At 36.2% G+C, this 23,197-nt stretch overlaps 4 protein-coding genes and 1 long non-coding RNA gene across 13 annotated transcripts; 2 read left to right on the top strand and 3 right to left on the bottom strand.

Moving 5' to 3' along the window:
- The first annotated feature begins 671 nt into the window (after positions 1–671).
- On the top strand, positions 672–7,486 carry LOC140826616 (uncharacterized). 3 transcript variants are annotated; one of them, XR_012116849.1, is made up of 16 exons: positions 672–800; positions 915–1,005; positions 1,732–1,906; positions 2,027–2,132; positions 2,355–2,437; positions 3,089–3,124; positions 3,210–3,394; positions 3,492–3,602; positions 3,907–3,987; positions 4,327–4,391; positions 5,140–5,196; positions 5,321–5,392; positions 5,613–5,858; positions 6,276–6,384; positions 6,960–7,055; positions 7,185–7,318. XR_012116849.1 is itself a non-coding variant. In XM_073189057.1 (16 exons), exons 1-16 carry the CDS (start codon positions 735–737, stop codon positions 7,321–7,323), a joined length of 1,725 nt encoding a protein of 574 aa, XP_073045158.1. In that variant the 5' UTR covers positions 672–734; the 3' UTR covers positions 7,324–7,486. The 3 variants fall into 3 exon arrangements, 2 of the variants coding, with proteins under 2 accessions (XP_073045158.1, XP_073045159.1); XM_073189057.1 differs by having other exon boundaries at positions 6,269–6,384; positions 7,185–7,486; XM_073189058.1 differs by having other exon boundaries at positions 3,210–3,399; positions 3,500–3,602; positions 6,269–6,384; positions 7,185–7,486.
- Positions 7,487–7,591: 105 nt separating this feature from the next.
- LOC140826617 (uncharacterized) lies at positions 7,592–8,839 on the bottom strand. The gene is made up of 3 exons (XM_073189059.1): positions 8,379–8,839; positions 8,065–8,276; positions 7,592–7,985 (listed from the first exon to the last, which is right to left on the bottom strand). Exons 1-3 carry the CDS (start codon positions 8,563–8,565, stop codon positions 7,602–7,604), a joined length of 783 nt encoding a protein of 260 aa, XP_073045160.1. The 5' UTR covers positions 8,566–8,839; the 3' UTR covers positions 7,592–7,601.
- Positions 8,840–9,232: 393 nt separating this feature from the next.
- On the bottom strand, positions 9,233–10,999 carry LOC140828280 (uncharacterized). The gene is made up of 3 exons (XM_073191269.1): positions 10,372–10,999; positions 9,962–10,088; positions 9,233–9,857 (listed from the first exon to the last, which is right to left on the bottom strand). The coding sequence occupies exons 1-3, from the start codon at positions 10,945–10,947 to the stop codon at positions 9,415–9,417; spliced, it is 1,146 nt and encodes a 381-aa protein (XP_073047370.1). The 5' UTR covers positions 10,948–10,999; the 3' UTR covers positions 9,233–9,414.
- A 4,934-nt stretch (positions 11,000–15,933) lies between these two features.
- On the bottom strand, positions 15,934–17,220 carry LOC140826615 (uncharacterized). The gene is made up of 3 exons (XR_012116848.1): positions 17,146–17,220; positions 16,093–17,100; positions 15,934–16,044 (listed from the first exon to the last, which is right to left on the bottom strand). It is a non-coding gene; the product is annotated as an uncharacterized lncRNA (long non-coding RNA).
- Positions 16,360–23,124, top strand: LOC140826614 (uncharacterized). Of its 7 annotated transcripts, none has more exons than XR_012116847.1 (3): positions 16,360–16,476; positions 17,700–17,809; positions 18,220–18,341. XR_012116847.1 is itself a non-coding variant. In XM_073189054.1 (3 exons), exons 2-3 carry the CDS (start codon positions 20,214–20,216, stop codon positions 22,964–22,966), a joined length of 1,764 nt encoding a protein of 587 aa, XP_073045155.1. In that variant the 5' UTR covers positions 17,634–17,809; positions 20,158–20,213; the 3' UTR covers positions 22,967–23,124. The 7 variants fall into 7 exon arrangements, 3 of the variants coding, with proteins under 3 accessions (XP_073045155.1, XP_073045156.1, XP_073045157.1); XM_073189054.1 differs by lacking the exons at positions 16,360–16,476; positions 18,220–18,341 and adding exons at positions 20,158–20,242; positions 21,232–23,124 and having other exon boundaries at positions 17,634–17,809; XM_073189055.1 differs by lacking the exons at positions 16,360–16,476; positions 17,700–17,809; positions 18,220–18,341 and adding exons at positions 19,156–19,578; positions 20,158–20,242; positions 21,232–23,124.
- Positions 23,125–23,197: the final 73 nt, after the last annotated feature.

The raw sequence follows: 23,197 nt of genomic DNA, 5'->3' as shown, positions 1-23,197 counted from the left end.
CATCTGACCTAAAACTCGACTTATACACTTCTTTCGAAAAATAGAAGCAAATTCACTATTGTTTTGGAATGATAGAATTGCTTCTTTTATTTCTTAGGATTGTTTAAAAATACCAAATTTAATAAAATATATTGTAATCTATAGCTTTCTCCAAATTGACTCCATCGGAGAAGCATTTAATACCTAAATTAATTTATAGCCTTCCTTGGAAGTAATCCAATGTAGGTTCGACTTAATTAGTTCCATTGAATTTTACGCTAAAACGAATTGCATAAACTGACTTATATGAAAAGTAGTAGCCTAATGGAAATAATGTGATGACTGAACTGAAACCCTAGCCAAAAAATGCCCTAAAATATATTAATTTCACGATGATGAAAAATAATTTATCAAATTACGACGTCGATGACTCGTAGTTTGTGACGCATAAATCACCAATTTCGGAATTGGGATGTGATCTTGTTTTTGAAACTCGGTTACAATAAATTGATCTAGCAAATAATTTTTTTTAAAAAAGTTGGTTTTTATGTAAATAAATGGATTGGACGTATAATTTTATTGGAAATTGATCTGTTGCATAAACCTGCCCTAGAATTTTCAGAGTAAATTATAAAGAAAAAATCATGGTACAACAATAGTATTTTTAAAACCTTGAGTGCCAAAGTGCAATTTTTGAGAAAGCACACATTTATTTAAAATTGTTAAATTTTTTATTTTCCTCAGTCCAGAGTCGCATGTACTCAACAATGGAGACGAGTTCAGAAGCAGCAAAGCTCGAGCTTTTTCTTCAGTGGCTAAAGGTCCCCTGACATCTCTTCAAGCATTAAATTTTTATATTCTTATCTTTAATTTTGTGCATTTTATTCGTAATCATTATTAAGTGAAGAAACTTGTCACTTGGCATTTGAATTCAGGTGAATGGAGTGGAGCTACGGGGTTGTGATATCAAATATTGTGGCTCGGACAAAGGTTTTGGCGTTTACTCATCTGATGTTGCTCCTGATGGTAATTTGGCTTTTAGCGAATTTTAATTAATTTGAATCCACTTCATTGCGATGCACTTAACAATTGGTCAAGGACTGAGGCACGCAGAAAATCTCTTACATTCGAAAATTATAATTTCCGACTGGCCGAAACGCACGAATGCATCATGGGATAAAATTATTGGCCATCCGGGGTGATAATTTTGAGTATTTACCTTTTTTCTTTGAGTTTCGAAGAATCATGGATAAAAAAGATTCAAATCTTGGCATCCATCATTACAACTGATTAAAAACATGAAAGATCCAATCTTTTGGGGAACTGGCAGTTTTCCAGTTTTCTGGAGTCGATTACTTTTACTTCGAGTGGAAATATTAAATGTTGTACTAATAATACCAAACTCTAAATGAAAACCAATCAGTGTAAAAGCGGAAGCATTGTTCCCTCTCACACGATACATGCAGTTCATAAATCAAATGGCAGGTACATGGTAATTATGATATTTGATTTGTCGATTTCGGCGTGAGCGTGTAAATGAACAGATATCATAATGTTTGTAGTTGAATGCATAGAATTTGGTGAAATATATAAAATCATCTTTATGGATAAGATATATAGTGTGTTAAAAAAAATTCGGATCTAGTTGCTGAGACAGAAGGCATAACTGGACTAATCTGTTCATGCTTATTTTTTCATTTTGTTGAAAGTCAAGATGAGGTACTTGTGTGATTTTTCTTGCCCTGAATTCAGGAATTCTGCTGGCGGTTCCACTTGATTTAGCAATTACTCCTATGAGGGTACTACAAGATCCTTTGCTTGGACCTGAATGCAGGGCAATGCTTGATGAAGGGGAGGTAGATGATCGATTGTTGATAATGCTGTTTCTAATGGTGGAGCGTTTACGAAAGAACTCTTATTGGAATCCGTGCGTAGGAAATTTTGTTATATTCTCCTTTCTTCTTCAAGAAGTTGAAAGCTGCTGAAAAAAGTCTTTTATGGCATGATTTAATTTGAATGCTGATATTGACTGTGATCCTTATTTTAGGTATCTTGATATGCTTCCTAATACATTTGGAAATCCACTTTGGTTTTCTGAAGATGACCTTTTGGAGCTGAAGGGAACCACGTTACATCGGGCTACTGAAATGCAGGTTTCATCTTATTTATGCAAGTCATGCAACTGTCTGGCTTTAATTACTTGGATTTTCAAGTATACTTTCCCACCATAATGATACTGAGAACATTCCCAAGTTCAAAAAATTACTTTTTAAACCTCTCTCCACATGGTCTTTTTTTTTTAAAAAAAAAAACTTTTGATGTTCTATATTATATACGATTTAGGATAAGAGACTGAAGATAGTTTTGTATTGCAGAAGAAAAAATTAAAGTCTCTATTTGAAGAAAAAGTGAAGAAATTGGTGGAGAAGCTGTTGGCTCATGATGGCAATTCAGGAAGGTGCATTAAAACTCTATAACTTACAAAAAGAATTACGAGGAAACACCATTTTAGCATATAAAATGGAATAACAAAGGATTATGATTCAAAATAGCTTGATCTGTTAGCAAATTAGAGGTAAAACTCACTTACTAGTAAACCAAATAAGCATTTGTTGGATAACCCTTGGCACCTATGGAAAGTGAAGGAATACATCACCTTTGTAAATAAGAAGCCGTAAGGGTCAGAAATATAAGAATAAATTCCACATTAAGTTAATGAATGGGAGAGAGAAACAAACCACATGAGCCCAAATACCAACTTGAATAACCCGTTTAAAATTATCTAAACACGAATCAAATGTTAGTGATCCTATGTCGATTTTAAAGAGGGTTAAAAAACCAATGGTGTTGATGAGGCAAATTTGTTAAGCTTCTCAACTGTGTGATTTATTGAAGGACAAGGTGATCATAAGTGGAGTGTGGGGAAAAATCAATTGGATATTGGGGACATGGAATTTTTTGCTATATGATGGTTCTTTAACCATGGTGCTTGAATTATACTAGCGTGTTCTACACTTTTGTACTAATGAAGTATTTATGTTTTTTCAAGTTGTGTACTAAGCTGTTGGATTCATCAAACATTGCTCACAATTTTCTATCTTTTTTGCAGTTTAGGCAGTGAAGTGATATTTGAAGACTTCCTTTGGTACTATTTCCTCAGCTTGCATGTAACAACACGATCAAAATTCCTGTTATAGGCTACTGATATTGCACACTAGATGTCTTTGCAGGGCAAATTCTATATTTTGGGCTAGGGCATTAAATATTCCCTTTCCGTGTTCATATGTGTTTCCAAGAGTTTCAGAAGAGCAAGACAAAACAAGCGAAGAGCAAGAAAAAACAAGCAGCATGAGACCTGCTGCACCTTCTGATTATGTTTCTGTTGAAAAGTTGGTTAATATTGAAAGTGGAAAAAGTGAGGTTTCTCTTTCCAACTGTATACGATCTTTGTAAATTTTCTTCTCATTCATAATGAAAATATATCAGAGTTTGCCTTCTCGTAATTGAATCAGATTTCCAGGTAAATGACTCTGCTATCCAAGTTTCCGCAGTTGCTTCCACTTTAGAAGTTGAGAATATATGGGTTGAGGGTCTTGTCCCCGGCATTGATTTCTGCAATCATGGTAATATGCGTGCTTCAATGATTTTTCCATAATTCGCAGACGGCTAATTGAGACACGTGTCTTTTAAATTTCTGTCGATAAATTTCACATTTCTTCCACCTCTGACTACTTTTTTTTAGGTTTCTTAGCTATTTCTTGAAAATTTTATCATTTATTTATATTAATTTTAATTTCATAATTGAATGTCATATTAAATGTAAATTTCTTGTTCCTCCTCACCTTATACATCAAGGTGGTATAATTTGGAAATTTCTGATCTTGATTGCTGCTGTTCTTTCTTATTTCTGCGTGCTTGGCTCTGAAGACTTAAAAGCTGCAGCAACTTGGGAAGTTGATGGAACTGGATCAACAACCGGAATTCCTTTTTCCATGTACCTACTTTCAGGTAAGAATCAATGAAAACGAGGATTGATTTTTAGGCTAGTGGTGGTGTTATTTGCATCTTTTCTCAATCTAATAAAATTGGAATAGTCCACTAAATCACTTCAAATTTGTTGTAAAGTCTTTTTTTACCAAATCGATCGCTATTATTTGAATTGCTATGTGCAATTCTGTCAATTATGATTTTATTATTCCTTTTACAAATTATTTACGCATTGTCACAACCAATTTTTATGTCGCTAAGACATATGGAGCTTTTTTAATTGTGCTGCCTTTATGTAATTTATTTCGACTGTTTTCTTCTCCTGATTTCTGTGTAGCTGATAAAATGACTGTTTTTCAGTTGGGAAAAATCATTTCCAAGTCGAGAATGAGATTTCTATCAGTTATGGTAACAAGGGAAATGAGGTATATTACACTTCTGTGAAGAATTTTCCAGGAGACACTTTGTTTGTAGAGGTTTATTTGAATTGTTTTATGAGAACTGCATACAAACTACAACACTTACCTGATTTCTTCTTCAAGTGGTGAATACAAATTTATTCTCTTTTTTATGGAAATTTAGTAAACAATGCATTCCAACAAGAAATGTTATCTAGTTAGGGAAAGACAGCGTAGTTACTTTTGAAAAACCAGATTTGCTATTCACTTCATGGAGTGAAATAACGACTTGAATTTAACTGTATTAATGTACATGATGTTCCTTTCTTTTCTCTTACAAGACTTGAATAGAGAGTTTTGCTGTATTTGTTCTCAATTGGACCTGTAATCTAACCAGCTCTGTTAATTTGTGAGGTATCTTGTTCATTGGAGAGGCAATAATTTGTTTAGAATTTCAGATGCTTTCAAAAATGATTGAAAAGGAAAATTTCTTTTGTTCTAAAATCCTTATGCAGACCATGCTAACATTTGTATAATTCTTTCTATTTCAACAACTTTTCTTTTTCTTATCACATTTTTTGTTCAAGAATTTGTAGCTTTCTTCTGTAGGAGGGTAGTAATATTGATAAAGTGAAACAAAATCCGTGCATGCGATAGTTTGCTGTGAAATTACATATTTCAAGGTTAATCATCAGAAATACAGATGACGACTAGAGCAATCAGGAATTTTCTGTTTCTTTTTCAAAATTCCATGATCAATCAGAGTTTGATGCAGGAGTTGCTGTACTTGTATGGATTTGTTATGGAGGATAATCCAGATGACTATCTTATGGTAATTTATTTCCTGAATTTGTTCTTTAATTATTTTCTGTTCTCCGCTCCATATAAAATATAAGTTTTTACTGACAGTAGTTGTTATGAATGCTTGATAAAAGCCTATATTTTCTACGATGCAGATTCATTATCCTCTGGAAGCTATTTCTGATGTTCCTTTTTCCGAGGCCAAAGGGCAGCTTCTTGAAGCACAGGTCAAGATAGTGTACCAGTTTTTTTCATCTCATATTGACAAGCTCAGTGCTGAACAAATTTATATATATATAATAAAGTTGCTAACTGTTAAAGATTTAATTATAAAAGAATGAATTAAATGCACAAATACCAAATTCTAGAAGTAATCAAATCGAATTGACATTCTAAGATTTTACTTCGTTAAACGTAATAGGTTTCTCATTTTTCTTCTTTGTATAGAAATGCGAGTTGAGGTGCCTCTTACCTAGGAGTTTGCTAAACAGTGGTTTTTTCCCTGAAAGTTCATCTGGAGAAGCTAATAGCAAGGAGACAAATGGTCGAGGTTTCAATTATAGTTGGACTGGCGACCGCAGCGTGCCCTCTTATGCCAGTAAACTTATTTTTCCTGAAGAGTTTTTGAGTGCCTTGAGGACAATAGGGATGAGAGAGAACGAGCTTTACAAGGCTTCGTCATTACTTGAAGAAGTATGTTTTAAGTTTTGGCTGCATTATTCGTCTTGCTTTGGAAACTATTTGGATGTTAGCTTCTATGAAAAAAGTTGCATCGTTCCAGTAATTTCTCTTGTGTTAATCTGAATAACGTGCACGATGCACACATATACATGTAGTCGTGTGTGCAATTGTTTTATATCTATTGCCATGATTTTCATTCTCTCGCTGTGTTATGTTTATTTTTATACTTTCTGTTTTATATCTGTTGCCATGATTTTCATTCTCTCGCTGTGTTATGTTTATTTTTATACAAAAAGAAAAGTACTTGGATTGTGAATGATTTTGGCTATATGCCTTCAGAAAAATGTGCCATTATATCTTGATGACTTAGGTTACATGGATTCGATCTTATTGACCTACCGAAATCTACATTTTTCCCAAAGCTTGTAGTTTCTAGAGAAGAGAAACAGCCATCTGAAATGGATGTTCGAGCAGCAATATGGGAAGCATGCGGGGATTCAAGGGCGTTACAGTTACTTGTTGATCTTCTTAACATGAAGTAGGTTTCTGCCTTTACTCTATTGATTAACCTGGTGCCAATTTAATATAGTTCAATATAGTTCGTGACAACTATGTTTTTAGGTATGAGGTTGCATGTGTATCGTTCTAACTTACGAGCAATACAACTGAATCTCGTGAGTTGGTCCTGAGTTCTTTCATAAACTCTATGTTCTAGGGTCGATGTCATTTCCTGTATTTTGAAACTTCAAAGCTCGGTTGCCACATTAATTGTTCTGCACAGTTAAGTAACAACTCTAAAGGCAATGCAAATTAGTAATTTTCATAAAACACATTACTGACCACGATCCAATTAATATGTACTGAGTTGAACGATGTTTCTGCAATATTCCTTGTGAACTTTTTTTCCCTCTTACTTCTGAAGTCTATACTCACTCCATCTATGTCCCTTACATGATTAGATTGGACTCAATTTAGCTCAGCAAAACTTCTAAACTAAACTTTAAGCAGAACCCCATTAATCAAAGACTACTCATCCTCCCATAAAAACACCACAGCATGGTGCAAGTTTTTCACTATTATCACGGCATTTACTTATGTTTTTTGTATGTGAAGGATGCTGGAACTTGAAGAGGGTTCAGGTACGGAAGAAAACGACACCAAGTTGCTCAAGGAAGACGGCATGCAAAAAATATCCGAAAGCCAGAAAAGGTATAATAAACAAATTGAAGTTAATAATACGCTTGTGTATTTAGCGCAAGTTCCTTAGACTCGTTCTTACGGGTGGCAAAGTTGATGGCACCGTTTTGTTTTGGTTTTCTATGGCTATTGTGGTACCAGTGGCCCTGTTGATTTCCATTCGATGAGCAGAAACAGATGGTGTAGCATCGTGTATAGACGAGGGCAGAAGCAACTGACTCGTAGATTTTTGAAAGAGGCGGAGCATGCATTGGAGTTGGCATTAAACGAAGGCAACTAGATTTCTGTGGATTGGATCCATTTTTGTTCCTTTGTATCGCTTAAAGATGGCAATTTGATAGGATCAAACGAGAGGTCGTCGTCTCTTTTTGTTCGTTACTACATATTTTTATATTATTTTTATTTAACGATGATATCCGACAGTAAATCTTATGAAAGATAGATCGTACCCTCAAAGATTGAATATTGTAGTGTAAGCCATAATATATGTAATTGATATTCTGAACAGAATATCTCAAGGATTAGCCTCAAGAAAAAAATGATACTCTGAAAACATGTTCAATTTTCCAATCCAGCCACATTCCTAAGTGTCCACCCGATTGCATAAGCGGCGGCACCAGCAATCGCCCCGTTGAAAACAGTTATGCCAGCCGAGACCCAGTAATTCTGGCCAGCGATCTTCGCCTTTGCAATGCCTAAAAGAGCGAGCGCTACAGCCGAAAGAATGCAGGCTCCAATGAACTTAATGTTATGGTTGTCAGTGAATGGGATGAGGATTATGAATGATAAGATTGGAGCAGACCCGAATATCAGAAACGCCACGAATGTTACGAGGCCGTTCTTCCATGGTTTCTCCGCTTGGTCCGGCGGCAGCATCCCTTTCTCCGTCGCCATCTTTTCGCCCACAAGCATGTCTCTGTATTTGCCGAATATGTTGACAACCTTGACACACCAAGAGGGGATTGTTACGTGCAAGAATGAGAAAACGAGGCATGTGCATATATATTATATACGTATATACCGTGTTTGCATCGTTAGCATCCATCCCAAGTTCCTGATAGCGGTGGAGCAATTCTTGCTGCTGAAGCCTCCGGTGGTTTTCCACATCCCACTCCATGAGTGACCTCTCGTTCGCGGCGAGATCTCTCTCAGTACTGGTCGACATATAATCTCCAAATCCCATCGATATACCATCTGCCACCAGATTCGCAATTCCCAGAACCAATACATCCACTGCAATATTCGTTAAATAATTACATGGCAAACTCCAGATTCATCGAGAGGAATTGTCAAAAGGGTAAGCTTGAATTAAGCTTGAAGTATGTAAAATAGTACCAGAAGATAGACGGCCGGCGGAGATGGAAGAGATGAGAGAGAACGACGTAACAATGGCATCAAGGCCCGCGTACACAATACTCTTGGCAAACTCTCCTTTCCACGGCTCTTTTGGCCGATCATTCCTCTTCTTACGATCACTCATTTTCCCTCCCAGAAATGGGGCGCTGCTTTCAGGATCAGCCATCGACTGTTCTCGAAAGTCTTCGGTGCTAGGAGTATGCTTGTTAACTTTAATCTGCTTCTTTTGTCAGCGGACTGGAGATGGAATATAAAGATTTGTGTGGATTGATAGAGGAAAAAAAGCCATGCCAGCATGCAGGCCAAGTGTCGATACCCGAGTTGGCTGCAAGTGGGTCAAGATTTACTAATCTACACGTGTGAGGTTCCCATCTTTATTACGTACATGGCACATATGACATATATAGTAGCACTTAAATATGCTATGCTTTTCCGTTTAACTTTTCGAAATATATTTTATTGAATTTTTTTCTGGAAAATATTGGAACGCTTTTTAACCTTCAAATCTCCCAAAATAAACTTGGCAGTGTTAATGTTCAGTTGATTATCTTGTACGTGTAAGATGAACATGATGTTTTCTAGAGTGTTCAAGCTGATATACTAAGTGATTGTTTAATTTGATCAATGTTGATGAGTTCGACTGCTTATCTATATTTTTCCAGACGTATCTTTTTAAGTGCAGTTTATCGACTAGTATGGTTTGTAGTTTACTCAAGGCTATAAAAAAAATAGCGACTTGCAAGTTCCTCATCGTATGTAGGTAAGCTAGACTTACTATCTTTCCTTTACGAAGTGTAAATAGAGCAGCTCCTGTCTTGAATTTTAAAATTTACAAAAATGAATGAACTAATTAAAAACTCGATATACTTCTAAATTTAAAAGTGAAACCCTTGCATTATTAGATTTTCTTCGATATTTATACGAATTTTGTACATAAAAGATCTCTACTGACTCTACATACACCCGATATATCCAATAGAAACTTATAGAGCTACAGGTTTTGCCATAGATGAAGTCATTTTGCATGAAAATCATTCAAAACCTCACATAATAGCTTACTCCACACCTCTATTTGCAACTCCTTACACATCTCTTCTACCTCACAACCGAACTTCGTCCACCCCACTTCCCTCTCCATATCTCTAACAAAAGCAACTCTTTTGTCCTGCAATTCCCACTCAAACAACTCCTCACACTCTCCATTCTTCCAAGACTTTGCAACCTCCAGAATCTTGCCATTGAACCCTAAATCGTCCAACTTTCCGAACGTAGAAAGCTCGTGTTGGAAGAAATCTAGTATCAAATGATCATCATGGGCTTCGCCATCTGTTTCCATTACTTGACTGAGTAACCCCTTAGCTTTCTCTTCAACTTCATCCGCTACCCTTTCTCCTTCCAAGCTCCCACTTTTTCCAACCTCGTGTTCTTGAATTATACGCATCAGCACATGTTTTCTCCCTGCAAATTTGTGATCATGTTTGAGTTCATGGAACTTGGTTTCAAATTATTGTTATTTAACCCAAGAAAAATAACAAAGCTTAGCTTTGAAGCATATATAGTACCTTCAGCAACGTTGTTGGAAACGCTTGTATGACAAGAACTAACAGGTCTTTCACTTTCAAGAAATAGAGAATCATGAAGCACTGAAGTTGGGCTTTGCTGATCAGACTCTTCAAATGGCCATTCTTCCTACACGCACAGATTAAATTAACAAATAGGGAAAAAATATAAAAATTTGAGTTATGAAATATCGGGTGCCAGCTCGAAATTAGAAGTCAAACAAATTAATTAAATGCTACCATTTTCTCCTAAATATATATTCTTGCCATAAAATTTAGTCAGCTAACAACCTTGAATATTCTTCGACAGACTACCGACAAACATAAAGTTGTAAAAAATCAACCAACGGTGTGCATGATTAATATTCCAACCCTCCAAACGTTTGACTAAATAAAAATAAAATAAACATTACCTTAGGAATCTTCCTCAACATATCATCACTAATATTATTGAAGTAGTCGTTACTTTCACTGCAGCAACATGGTAAATCGTCTGCTGTCGAGTCACTTTGACTCCAGCTAGAACTCGACCACGAACTACTGGTACTACTGCTACGACTAGCTGAGTCCACGGTGATCGAGGTCAAATTATCCAACGGCGTGGATTTTTCCAGGTCCAAGTCCTTAAAGGAAGTCCATCGCAAAATGTCCTTGACCTTGACTTTTGGGGATTCTCGTGAAATATCGTTTTTACCCTTTCTTCCGGAGGTGAAAGGTATAATCTTGACTAAGTTAACCACCTTGTGCAAGGCGGAGATGGTATGCATTGCAGCAGATTTGGATCGGCTTAAGAGTTGTACGTTTAACGGGTTGTTCGACTTTCCAGAAACTTTTATTGGGTACCACCGATCAGAGCCAATTGGTGAGGATGAAGATGAACAAGACTGGCTGCGATCATCTTTGAGAAAATCTTTCAGCATTAATGGCCTTTGATCCAAATCTTCTTGAAGGCTCGAAAAAATTGTGCGTGGATTATGTGATAGACCCATTGTTTTTTTTCAAGGAAAAAGTATATGTTTTCCAAGAAAATACGTGGAGATTTATGGGATCTCGAGATTTATGAAATACTGCAGTGTTATGTATATGTATATATATAGTTGAAAAGAGACAACGAATGTGGAGGAAAATGACAAATTGCACGTAGAGGCATGGATGAGGCATGGATGTTTCGAATAAATTAAAGACATGTAAGTTTTTGTAAAAAAATTAAAATGTAAAAGGATGCTTTTGTGTTGAAGGTTGTTGGGGAAGAACATCATTATTCTAAGATTATGCTGTCGGTGTGTTTAATTAGTGCAAGATTTAGGGGACATAACTATATTATTTATCAAGCTAGTCTATAGTTGACATATTAGCAAATTTTATGTCATAATTGGATCTCAAATTCGAGATATTTTCTTCTCTTTTTTTGTATCACTAGATAAAGGTGCATGACGACGCCATTATATTTGAGTAGTGTTTTTGAAAGACGGGTTCACGAGTTTTTATCTCTCAGATGAGTCAATCCTAACGATATTCACAATAAAAAGTAATATTTTTAGCATAAAAATAATATTTTTTTATGGATGACTCGAATAAGAGATATGTTTCACAAAATATGACCCGTAAGACCGTCTCATACAAATTTTTACGTTATGTTTTTTTAATGAAATTAGCAATTATAATGTCTATCATTATTAGAAAAATAACATAAAAAATGTATAAATTCATAATATCAATAATTAATTTATAACCAATATGTGATTTGGAGAAGGTGGATGTAAGGATTCAAATTTAATTCGTTAAATTAGAGATCAGACGACATCATAATGATATGGCAACATCGGTCCTGGGTGTCTTTGACTAGTCTAAATCATTTTGATTACGATATTTTGGTACAAATTCAAGAGAGAAAACAAAGAATACGGCGGAGGGAATTAAGAATATGGCAGGGCTGTGGTGCAATGTACGAAATGAAATTTTATCACCAGATACATTTGCATGATGCAGAGTAAAATTTGATTGGTACAACACAGACACACACACACACAGACAGACACAGGGTAATATGAATATTTTATGTGCGTGTTTGTCTGGTTGATTTCCTACCAAATTGCATTAATGGCGCTCGTCGGTGACAGGATGATGGCACGTGTGTGTACAGTGAGCTGCTAGTTCGGTACATGGTGACAAGGGGATCCAATGTTTCTTTTCTCATTATTTTTCTTTAAAATATATATAATTTTGATTGACAAAAACTTGTGTGAAACGATCTCACGGGTCATATTTGTAAGACGGATCTTTTATTTGGGTTATCTATGAAAATGTATTACTTTTTTATGTGAAAAGTATTATTTTTTATTGTGAATATGAGTATGGTTGACCCGTATCACATATTAAGATCCGTGAGATGGTCTCACGTGAGACCCACTCATTTTGATATATTCTCCGTCAACTGATCTCACCAACCAACCGTGTCTGTCTCTACATATATAAATCATATATTTATTAAGTGAGTGACACGTCAATGATGAACATAATTGATAGAAGACGTATCAAAATTTTTATTATATCTCCTCTTAGATGTAGTGAAGAATTTGAGGTTCTAATAAATTTGGATGGCAGTCAACAATTCCAAACCCGTGAACTCGAATGATTCCTATTTCATTTTTGGGGGAGCCCATTTTGTATTGGCCCGTAAAATAAGTAAGCCCATATGCAATGGCGCTCGGACAGGCTTATTTTCTATAATAGTATATATAATTATTTATAGAGATATATATATATTTTTTTTTTTTTTGAAGAAACTGATATAATCATAGATCATAAAATAAAGTCACTTCTTACAAATTGACTTAAGTAAAAAGGACTACAATCTTTGTAATCAACAGCCACCAAATTTTTAAGACCAAAGGAAGCAAGTTCATGAGCAGCTTTGTTGGCTGAACGTCGACAAAAAGTGACGGTGAGTCCAGATGTTTGTAGCATAAGCCCTCTGATAAAAGAGATTATGGAAGCCTCAGGTGCATAAGCATTAGGATGACGAATAGATTCCACTACATTACAAGCATCCGTTTCTACAATGACATTGGTCCACTGAAGATGATAGGCTAAAATAATACCTTCTCGAACAGCCATTAACTCAGCCAGGTAAGGTGTTAAGACACCCTCAAGACAGCTTGCACGAGCCATTAAGAACATACCTTTATCATCTCGAACAATCATCCCTACACCGAAGAAATCGGATTCATCAAAGACGGCAGCATCCACATTTATCTTAAAGCTCCCAACTTGAGGTGCATTCCAATGAGTCAAGTGAGGTTCATTATTGGTACTGCTGATGCTGACAGGTATAGAAGAAAAGAATTGATACCAAATATCACCTGCACGAGACACCACTTCTCTACCATGCATTGACCGACCTTCGAACACCCATTGATTTCTGGCGAGCCAAATACTCCAGGATATCATTGCAAAACAACCCACATCGTCACATGATCCATTCAATATTGTCCAGCACCAAAGTTCCATGAAATTATGTCCCCGAAACCTGGATAACATAGGCCAAAGAGCTGATTCAGACCACACATTTTTCGCCCAAGGACAGTGCCATAGAACATGGAAGCTATGCTCATTAGATAAACCACAACGAGGGCACAAAGGATCAATCTGGACACCTCTCGAAGCTAAGTGATGACAGGATGGGAGTATAGCATGTATAGCTTTCCATACAAAGATCTTAATCTTGTTCTGGATATTAAGATGCCATAGTTTTTTGAAGAATCTTTCATTCCCTGTCGAACTACTCTTGCTGCTCTCTATGCCATCATTTAATGCTAAGAAATAGGCTGATCGGACTGAGAAAACACCATTAGGATTATAGTGCCAAATGATTCTATCGTTACCTGACAGAGCTTGAATCGGAAAACGGCGTAGTTCATCATGATCGATTTTCCACAAAATCCCTTCTATTAGCTGCCAATTCCATGATCCTGAATCCAATCTCAACTCACTAATCCGCATATCTTCCAATTGATGTTGAGGTATAGTTATAGGCTTAAATGATAACGGACGTAAAAGCCAAGGATCTCGGAATACTTTGATGTTATCACCAGAGCCAATTTGCCAACGGATACCCCTTGAAAGCAAGTCTCTTCCCCATAATATACTGCGCCACACATAAGATGGAGATGATCCAAGTGCAGCATGAAGAAAATCAGTGGAGGGAAAATATTTTGCCCTGAAAAAACGACTAAGAAGAGATTCAGGATTTTGAAGCATTCTCCATCCTTGTTTTGCTAAGAGGGCTTGATTGAATTTTTGAAGATCACGAAATCCTAATCCCCCTTTAGCTTTTGGTTGGCATAACAAGTTCCATTTTTTCCAGTAAATGCATTTATCCTTGTTGTTACTCCACCAAAATTTCATAATCATCTGCTGTAAACAATGACATAATCCATAAGGAATTTTGAAGATCGACATTGTATAAATAGACGTAGCTTGAGCAACCGCCTTGATTAAAATCTCACGACCTCCAGCAGAAAACAGATTCCGCTTCCAAGCCCATAATTTGCGCCAAACCCTTTGTTTAATGCCATCAAAAACTTGGTTTTTGTTTCGGCCAATGAAAGCTGGAAGGCCCAAGTAAATTTCATAGGATTCATTTGGTGGCATATTAAGAGCAGTATAAACCTGTGATTTGTGTTCAGCAGAAAGATTTGGACTAAAAGTAATTGAAGATTTTTGAAGATTGATAACCTGTCCAGATGCATCTGCATAGATAGACAACACCTCCCTAATATTAACACAATTAAGCACATCAGTACTTCCCAAAATCAGACTATCATCAGCAAAAAAAAGATGGCTAATAACAGGAGCCAATCTTGCACATCTGATTCCCTTTATCAAACCAGCCCCCACTCGATAGTTCAAAAGATTAGATAAACCTTCAGAGCAAATCAAAAACAAATAAGGAGATAGGGGGCACATGAGATATATTTTTATTTGTTAAAATTTTTAATTTTATTTATTTATTATTTTTTTTCATATCTACGAGTGTGGATAAATAAATAAAAATTACATGTGATGTGTGGGAGTCGAAGCATAAAAATGACAATACACAATATTGAATTTATTAATAATTACCCGAAATATTGTTGGGTAAAACTAAGGCAAAAACTTGTGTAGCGGGTCGTATTTTGTGAGACGAATCTCTTATTTGGGTCATCTATAAAAAAATATTACTTTTTATGCTAAGGGTGTTGTTACTTTTTATTGTGAATATCGATATGATTGACCCGTCTCACATATAAAGATTTGTGAAACCGTCTCACAAGAAACTTACTCTAAAACTAAATACTTTATGATACAATAATCTGGTCTAAAATGGTTGCGCAAACTCCGATCAATTTAGTATAAATAGTATAGATGTGATTTCGTAATTAATTTGAGACATTTTTATCAATCACCAAATTTGCATATGTAAATCACCTATTATAATTTAATTTTAATTTTCACCATAATATTTTTCATTCATTTTCTCAATTATGAGTTGATGCAGTAGGTGACATTTGATCAATATTTAAAAGTTCGATTCCTCTTATTAATACTTTCTCGGACGAACATTTCACACAAATTATGTCAAGTGGTAAGCCACAAAGTTAGTCTGAGGATTTACCTAGAAGAAAACGTCAAAAGATAGTGGTCGTATGTTTCATCGACAAGAGAAAAAAATAATTGTTGTGATGTTCATAGTTATAAAACACAGAAAAATAAACTTGAATTTAAAAATTAAATATTATATATATGGAATTAATATTATATTTTGTATTAGCTTCACTCTATTTCATATAGAAACTATACGTAAAATTTATTCATAAATTTATTGTAAATTAATATAAGATGATTACCAATGAATATGTGTCAGATGATAAATTACAAATGTATAAATTTATAATAAAAAAAAAATTCGTCAAGATTCAACCTTTTATCAATTCACCAGGAAGCAGCATGTCTGCGCTCTTGTCTTCTGTCCCTTGAACGCCTTCATTCGCTCACCTTAAAGCTTCACCATCTCCACCTTTGCACGATTGCCGCACCGCCGCCGCCTCCTCCTCCACCTCCACCTCCACCTCCACCTCCACCTCCACCTCCACCTCCACTGCAAAAGCAACCCCACTAGCTTGCACTACCCTCGAAAGGAAAGCCAAAAGGAAAGAAGATGATTACCACTCAACCGTCAAAGCACTCAACTCCAAGGCCGCTTCCCCAGAAAATCCCTTGGCCCGGTACCCGTGTTAAAACTTAAAGAGTTTGTATGGCTCTTTGTTTTCAATTCCCTTAATCTGGGTTTCGTTTTGGAAAATGTCGTCGTTATTGTTTTATAGCACTATATGTTGAATGCTTCGATAAACGAGGAGCTGGCCGCGGCGGCCAATGTGAAAGAAGGGGATATAGTGCTGGAAATAGGTCCAGGGACTGGTTCCTTGACTAATGTACTTGTGAATGCTGGTGCAACTCATGTTCTTGCTATTGAAAAGGTTTGAATTTTGGGGTCTTTGACTCATAGTTACTCTATTTCTTCATTAAAACGCCACATTTATGCTGGAAACGTGCTTGATTGTCCGAAATATGATCATTTGGTAAGTTATTCAGTTCGCATTGGAGGTACTGATTTTGGCATGTATGTCTTTTGCGTTCATTTATTGGATAAGTTTGCTGAACCTGCCTAGGGATATAATGGAATAGTGATTTTAGGTTTCGAGAGGACTTTTGTTGTATTGGTTGGACATTAGTCACATTTCTACAGTGTTATAATTATAAAGATGGTTGTGTAATCTGTTTGGCCTTGATGGAGAAACGAAGAATTTTGAAAGTTGGAAATGAAGAGTAGACAATGTGTCCTTTGGGACAAACCAATTTGGTTACCAATCAATATGTGATAAGCATCCATACATCGGAAGTTTAATCAATTGTAAACTCTATTTTGTTTCCTGGTTTTGGTTTTTGCCGTATGATTTCTTGATTTGTTGAGTTTTTAGGATCCACATATAGCGGTGCTGGTGAGGGAAACAGCAATTTGTTTTAAGTAATTCGCTTAGGAAATGATTTCTTCTTTATAATCACTTGGACTTCCACCTAAATGCAATACTCTCATGAGCTCTCTCGAAATCACAAACTCAGTGGACCTAAACTAGTTGATGAGATACTGCCGACATAGCCAGTTGTTAATAACACCTCTTCTCGTGCTAGCAAAAGTTACTTTTAAACTCATGAAATGAAATTTTTCTCATGTTACTAGTACATAGACTCGGTAGCTGTAAAACTGATGTATTTAACTTGAAGTTGTGGAGGAGGATTTTGTAAGATCTCATATACAGTCTGATATGTCCTCATTATTGCCTAGTTAAAGTCCTTCGGATGGAGAATCATTTTTCGCCAAGGTAGGAAGTCTACCTGTTTACAGGAATTGCATGAATAACTGTCTATTCCAGTGCATTAGGTGTGCATATTTATCGGGGATCAACAATTAACCGATGAACAATGATTGGAATGCTGTGTTTGCATTGTTAAACTATTAATCACACTATTGTCACCGGTTGTAACAGCATCAAATGCTCAAACCTGACTTTACATTATGTTTTCCCTGTCGTATTGCTACCCTGAAGATTTTGTTGCTATTATTTCTATTTACTAGATATTGCATCCGCATCCTGAGGATCAAATTTTCGCATTTACAGACTGGATATAATAATGGTATCAGGTGAATTCTGCATTCAACGATAAGGAAAAATGCTGAGAAAATCACTTCAGCACATATGCTCGCCTCCTGATATTGAAGTTGCTTTGTGTAATGCCAGTCTTCCAGCTGCTGTAAGTTTAAATTCTCTACTTGTAACATTTAAACTTCGACACCAGTTTTCTTTAGTACAAATCTATCATCAGCTGCATTAACTAAATATCGACATTTGTATAAATTCGAAATGTAAGGAATGATTTGAAATGCATTTCTGATATATCATTACCCATTTTGAGTTTTCTCGTCTCCACGGTCAAGACCAGGAGAGCTCACATTAGAAAATTTCGTCAAGCTGCATAACCTTATAGTGAAGACATAAATGATACTGGCTTCATTTGGCAAGTTGATTAAATCTGAAAATCTTTAGGCATAGGTGGATAGTCAACCTGAGTGCTACATGATAATGGATTTCTGCATTTCTCGTCCTTTTATCTCATCGTCGACCATATCAAGTATCTACAAATGAAACATTCTTTTGGTCTAGTTTTAACGCAAGAGATGCTGGGATGTGTTGGTTCTCTCGGCCTCCACCAACTGGGAAAATAGGAAATTTGGAACACGAGCGGATGAGTTGTGGTTCGTGTCGATTGGGTCGCTGATGATTGGGTCGCTGATGTTTGGTGTAGAACTTTATTGTTTGGCTCCCGTTGTTACACTGTATAGACGTGCAAATATAGACTAGGAAATAATCAGCGAAGGCCACGAAAGTGTTTCTGGGACATTTTGTACTTGTCTTATTATTTTGGTTATGGTGATAGCAATAGCTGTAATAAAACCCTCTGTCCATCGAACTTGCGAAACTCAAGTTGAGCGAAAAAGATCAGAAAATCAGTCCACTAATTTCCGTCTCTCAGTCAATAAATAAATGATAACCAATATCATATTTTTAATTAATTTGTTAAAAAATTCTGAAATTTTTTAATCATTTGTTTTTTTAATTGCTTATAAAATTTTAAATTATGTATCATTTTTTAATTTCAAGTATTTTTTAAGTATGTTTTAAAATTTAATTATGTATAATTATATTTTTTTATTATGTTTTCTGTTTTTTCAATATCAAATTATTAAATTTTAGAAAAATTATATTTCAATTTCGTTTCTGTAACATGATCTCACCACGTAAAAATATTTTATGAGTTTAGAAGATGAAATTTCTCTAAATGGCCTTAGGTGGCGGGCTCTTTCACTTAATAAATAAAGAAATATTTTTTAAAAAAGATTAGAAGAAATAGTACACGTGCCAGGATAGACCTGCACTCCCCTCGAATATCTCAAAGCACTTTCAAATTTTAACCAATCTCAACGGTCGGATCATCAGTCCCAATACCTGATCACGGCCGTCCGATATATCAATCTGCTCGACATTTATCTTCCCTTGTCCGAACCCCCGGTACCCCACAACTCAACGTACACTCATTAGTTTACCAAATGCTGCATAAACAAATGCATTCTTGGGTTTGAATGCCATTGAAATACAGCACATTCTAGAGAGATATGTGATACCGGATACAGCTCTGACAATGTCTTCCACATGAGAAGAGAGAGAATGGGTTTTTATTTTGAATTTTTTTTTGGGTTTTGAATCCGAGCGTTTGTTCGCTTTCTAGGGACTTTGTCTGCTTGTGTTAAAGCTTTCACTATTCTCGTTCGACTTGGTATTGGGTGGGTGGCCAGCCATTTTCAAATTTGGGTGAATGAATAACTGAATCAACTCGACAACTCTTGGCAGGAGCTTATCAGTTCAAGATTCTTGTGTGATTCTATTTCCTTGGGTTTGGTTTACCCTTGTTCGACTAAAGAAAATATTTTTGCTCTAAAATTTCCAACTTTACTGTTTGGAAAGGTAAAAATTTCCGGGCATTTCCTTTCTTTTGCCATTTTATGATACCGCCGTGAGAGTATTAGAGTGCGTGTCTCTGTGTAATTTTTTATTTTTGTTTTTTGTTTCAAGGATGAGTGATCCTGGGATTTTGTAGGGATTTCAAAAGTTCGAATCTTGAAGGAAAATTCGTGCCTTTTCATGAAAATTGGAGACAATGTTATTGAAAAATGTCAAATTTCTGGCCTGGAGTTTTCATCCGGATATCTTAAGTTAAGTCTTGAAAAAACAACTGTCCGGTGTAGGATTCTCTTCGAACACAAAAGGTTCCTTTGTGTAAAGAAAAGGTTGTAGCCACTTGTTATAATTGCTTTCTCTTAAAGATTGATCTTTAAATTGTCCTGTCACATTTATTCTTTCAGAAAACCTGTTTCAAGAGAGTGATAGTTAAGGAAGAAAGAGGGATGGGGGTGGATTGTGGGTGAAATATTTATGTTTCCCCAATTCTTGTTTTTCTTTTTATTTGATATCAAGATTAGTGCTGGATACTTATTGATCTATCATTTTATGGGTTGATTTCTTGACTGTGATTTTTGCTTGCAGAACCAGTAGAGATGCACTAACTTGATGGCTGAAATTAAAGGTGTTGAGTGCCTTGTATGGTAGGCAAAAGACAAAGCAATTTAAGGTTGCTATCTGTTATTTTAATCATTTATGTATTTATTGCTCAAATTTCTGATGATTTATACCTTTTTGCTTTGGCCCATTTCAGAAATTTATTTATACACTTCTTGTGTATTTACAACTGGAGACGGAGACCCCTACCTTCTCTTCAAAGCAAAGTCTTTTTCCCTATCATGTGAAAATAAAATGGATTTTTAGTTAAATTTGCTGGGATGTACATTAAATTTTGAGAAAATGCAAGCAATTATCTTTGAGAAGATCTGATTCTGATGTTGTGAAGTAAAGTTTCATGCTTTTGCTTTGCCATTCTACCCTTAGCAGTGGATTACTGTGTTTTCTTATTAAATTACATGTATTTGGCGAATGGCAATATTGGCACATTGAATTTGTCTGTGTTTCTAGTTATTGCTGTTCTAAAGTTTCCTTCTTTCTTTTCACCTGCCTCCTTTCTTCGTCTTCATCACTGTTTTCTGTTTTTATCTAATTTAAGTAATTCGACTACACTAATTTTTTTTAGCCATTGATTATGTTATAAAAGTTATTGAGATAGTTGTGGGGGTTTTCATTGGTATTTTTCGTTTTCTGTCCGATCTCATTTCAGTAAACGAGTGCAAGATTCTTGAAGCTCCCTAATTATTAAATCCGCCCCACCCCTGTATATTTATTTGTCATTTTTAATGATTACTTTGTTTAATAATCGGTGGATACAACTACTCCCCAACTTTAATTTTTTTATGAGAAAATTATGGTATTTAGTATAGTTTTCATCTCCGATCAAAAAGTTTTTTCATATCTGTGGAATCTAATTCTTTCACTTATTATATGCAAGATTCACTCATCTTTGCACTTTTAAAAGTTGAATTTTCTGCATCCGCAAAGTATACTGATCCATGGACACGGTTGATGGTTTTTAATAAAGCTGTTGCTGTTGATTTTTTGCGATATTTTGATAATGGGAAGTCTTTGTTAAGGTTTGTCTTTTTGGTTTTTCAGCTCTTTCGTGCTCTTGTATAAGTGTGATCGTGATCCTTATCATACTAGAATCATGATTGAACATGGAGGACAAGAATATAGGGATGATACCCTCTCAACAGAAGAATCACTATCACAAGCACAAGGACTTGTTCCGAGGGCGTTAGAGAAGGCAAGGGAAGTTAAAGGGTTTACTGGGAGGTGGAAGATGATAATCACGAAGTTGGAATCAATTCCTTGTCGATTATCGGACTTATCTAGTCACCCTTGCTTCTCAAAGAATACTCTTTGTAAAGAGCAATTGCAGGCTATATCTATTACATTGAAGGAAGCAATTGAATTGGCAGAGTTGTGTGTGAAAGAGAAATTCAAGGGTAAGCTTCGTATGCAAAGTGATCTTGATGCATTGGCTGGGAAACTCGATTTAAATTTACGTGATTGTGGGCTACTGATCAAAACCGGAGTACTTGGCGAGGTTACTTTTTCATCAGCGGCAGCAAGTGCTTCAACAGAAGTGGACACTGCAACTTTCGGAAATATACGAGAGTTGCTTGCTCGGCTTCAGATTGGCCATTTAGAGGCAAAGCATAAAGCTCTTGATAGCCTCGTGGAAGGCATGAAAGATGACGAAAAAAATGTATTGTCCGTCATTGGACGAAGTAATATTGCCGCTTTAGTCCAACTGCTCACCGCCACTTCTCCAAGAATCAGAGAAAAAACTATAACTGTCGTCTGTTCACTTGCAGAAGCCGGGGCTTGCGAGAACTGGCTTGTATCAGAAGGTGTTCTTCCGCCCATTATAAGGCTTGTTGAATCCGGTAGTGCTGTGGGTAAAGAAAAGGCTACAATTTCCCTCCAAAGGTTGTCCATGTCAGCTGAAACAGCTCGTTCCATAGTCGGGCATGGTGGAGTTAGGCCTTTGATTGAGATTTGTCAAACTGGCGATTCGGTTTTGCAAGCTGCTGCATCTTGTACCTTGAAAAATATTTCGGCTGTGCCAGAGACACGGCAAGTACTCGCTGAAGAAGGGATCGTAAAGGCGATGATCAATGTTCTCGATCATGGGATTCTGCTTGGATCCAAGGAGTACGCAGCAGAATGCTTGCAAAACATGACTTCGGGCAATGATGATCTTAGAAGATCTGTCGTCTCAGAAGGTGGGCTTAGGAGCCTTTTAGCTTATTTAGATGGCCCACTGCCTCAAGAATCTGCAGTTGGGGCTCTAAAAAACTTGGTCGGATCAGTTTCCATGGAAGTTTTGGTTTCTTTAGGCCTTCTCCCGAGGTTGGTCCACGTGCTGAAATCTGGTTCTCTGGGCGCTCAACAAGCAGCAGCATCTGCAATTTGTCGAATTTGCAGTTCAACCGAAACAAAAAGATCGATAGGTGAAGCTGGATGCATCCCTTTTCTCGTGAAAATGCTGGAGGCTAAAGCAAATAATTCCAGGGAAGTTGCAGCGCAAGCTATCTCGAGCTTGGTGACCATTTCACAAAATTGTCGAGAAGTTAAGAAAAACAACAAAAGCGTGCCAAATCTAGTGGCCCTACTTGATCCAAGCCCTCACAACACAGCCAAGAAATATGCCGTATCTTGCCTTTCATTGCTCTCCTCAAGCAAGAAATGTAAGAAACTGATGGTTTCGTATGGAGCCATTGGTTATCTCAAGAAACTTACGGAAATGGAAGTCCAAGGTGCAAAGAAGCTACTCGAACGGTTAGAACGAGGTAAACTGAAAAGCTTATTCAACAGGAAGTAGTAGGAAGGGGAAGTTCTTGTTGTAAAATGAAAATGTATTTTTTTGGTCTTTTGCTAATGTTTCATTCTCTGAATGACATGAATCAGTGTTAATTGAATATCAGCAGAAAAGCATATATTCTCATCGATGTTATATTCTACTGCTAAACTAACTCTACTTGTTGCTTGTTATCTTTTTTTTTTTTTTGCCTCGAAATTATTATAGACTCGACATGTAAGAATAAATATCAAC

This window comes from Primulina eburnea, chromosome 3 (assembly GCF_022965805.1).
Source record: "Primulina eburnea isolate SZY01 chromosome 3, ASM2296580v1, whole genome shotgun sequence".
NCBI classification, from domain to species: Eukaryota; Viridiplantae; Streptophyta; class Magnoliopsida; order Lamiales; family Gesneriaceae; genus Primulina; species Primulina eburnea.
Note: the sequence above shows the minus strand (reverse complement) of the source record. Positions and strands in the feature narration are given on the sequence as shown.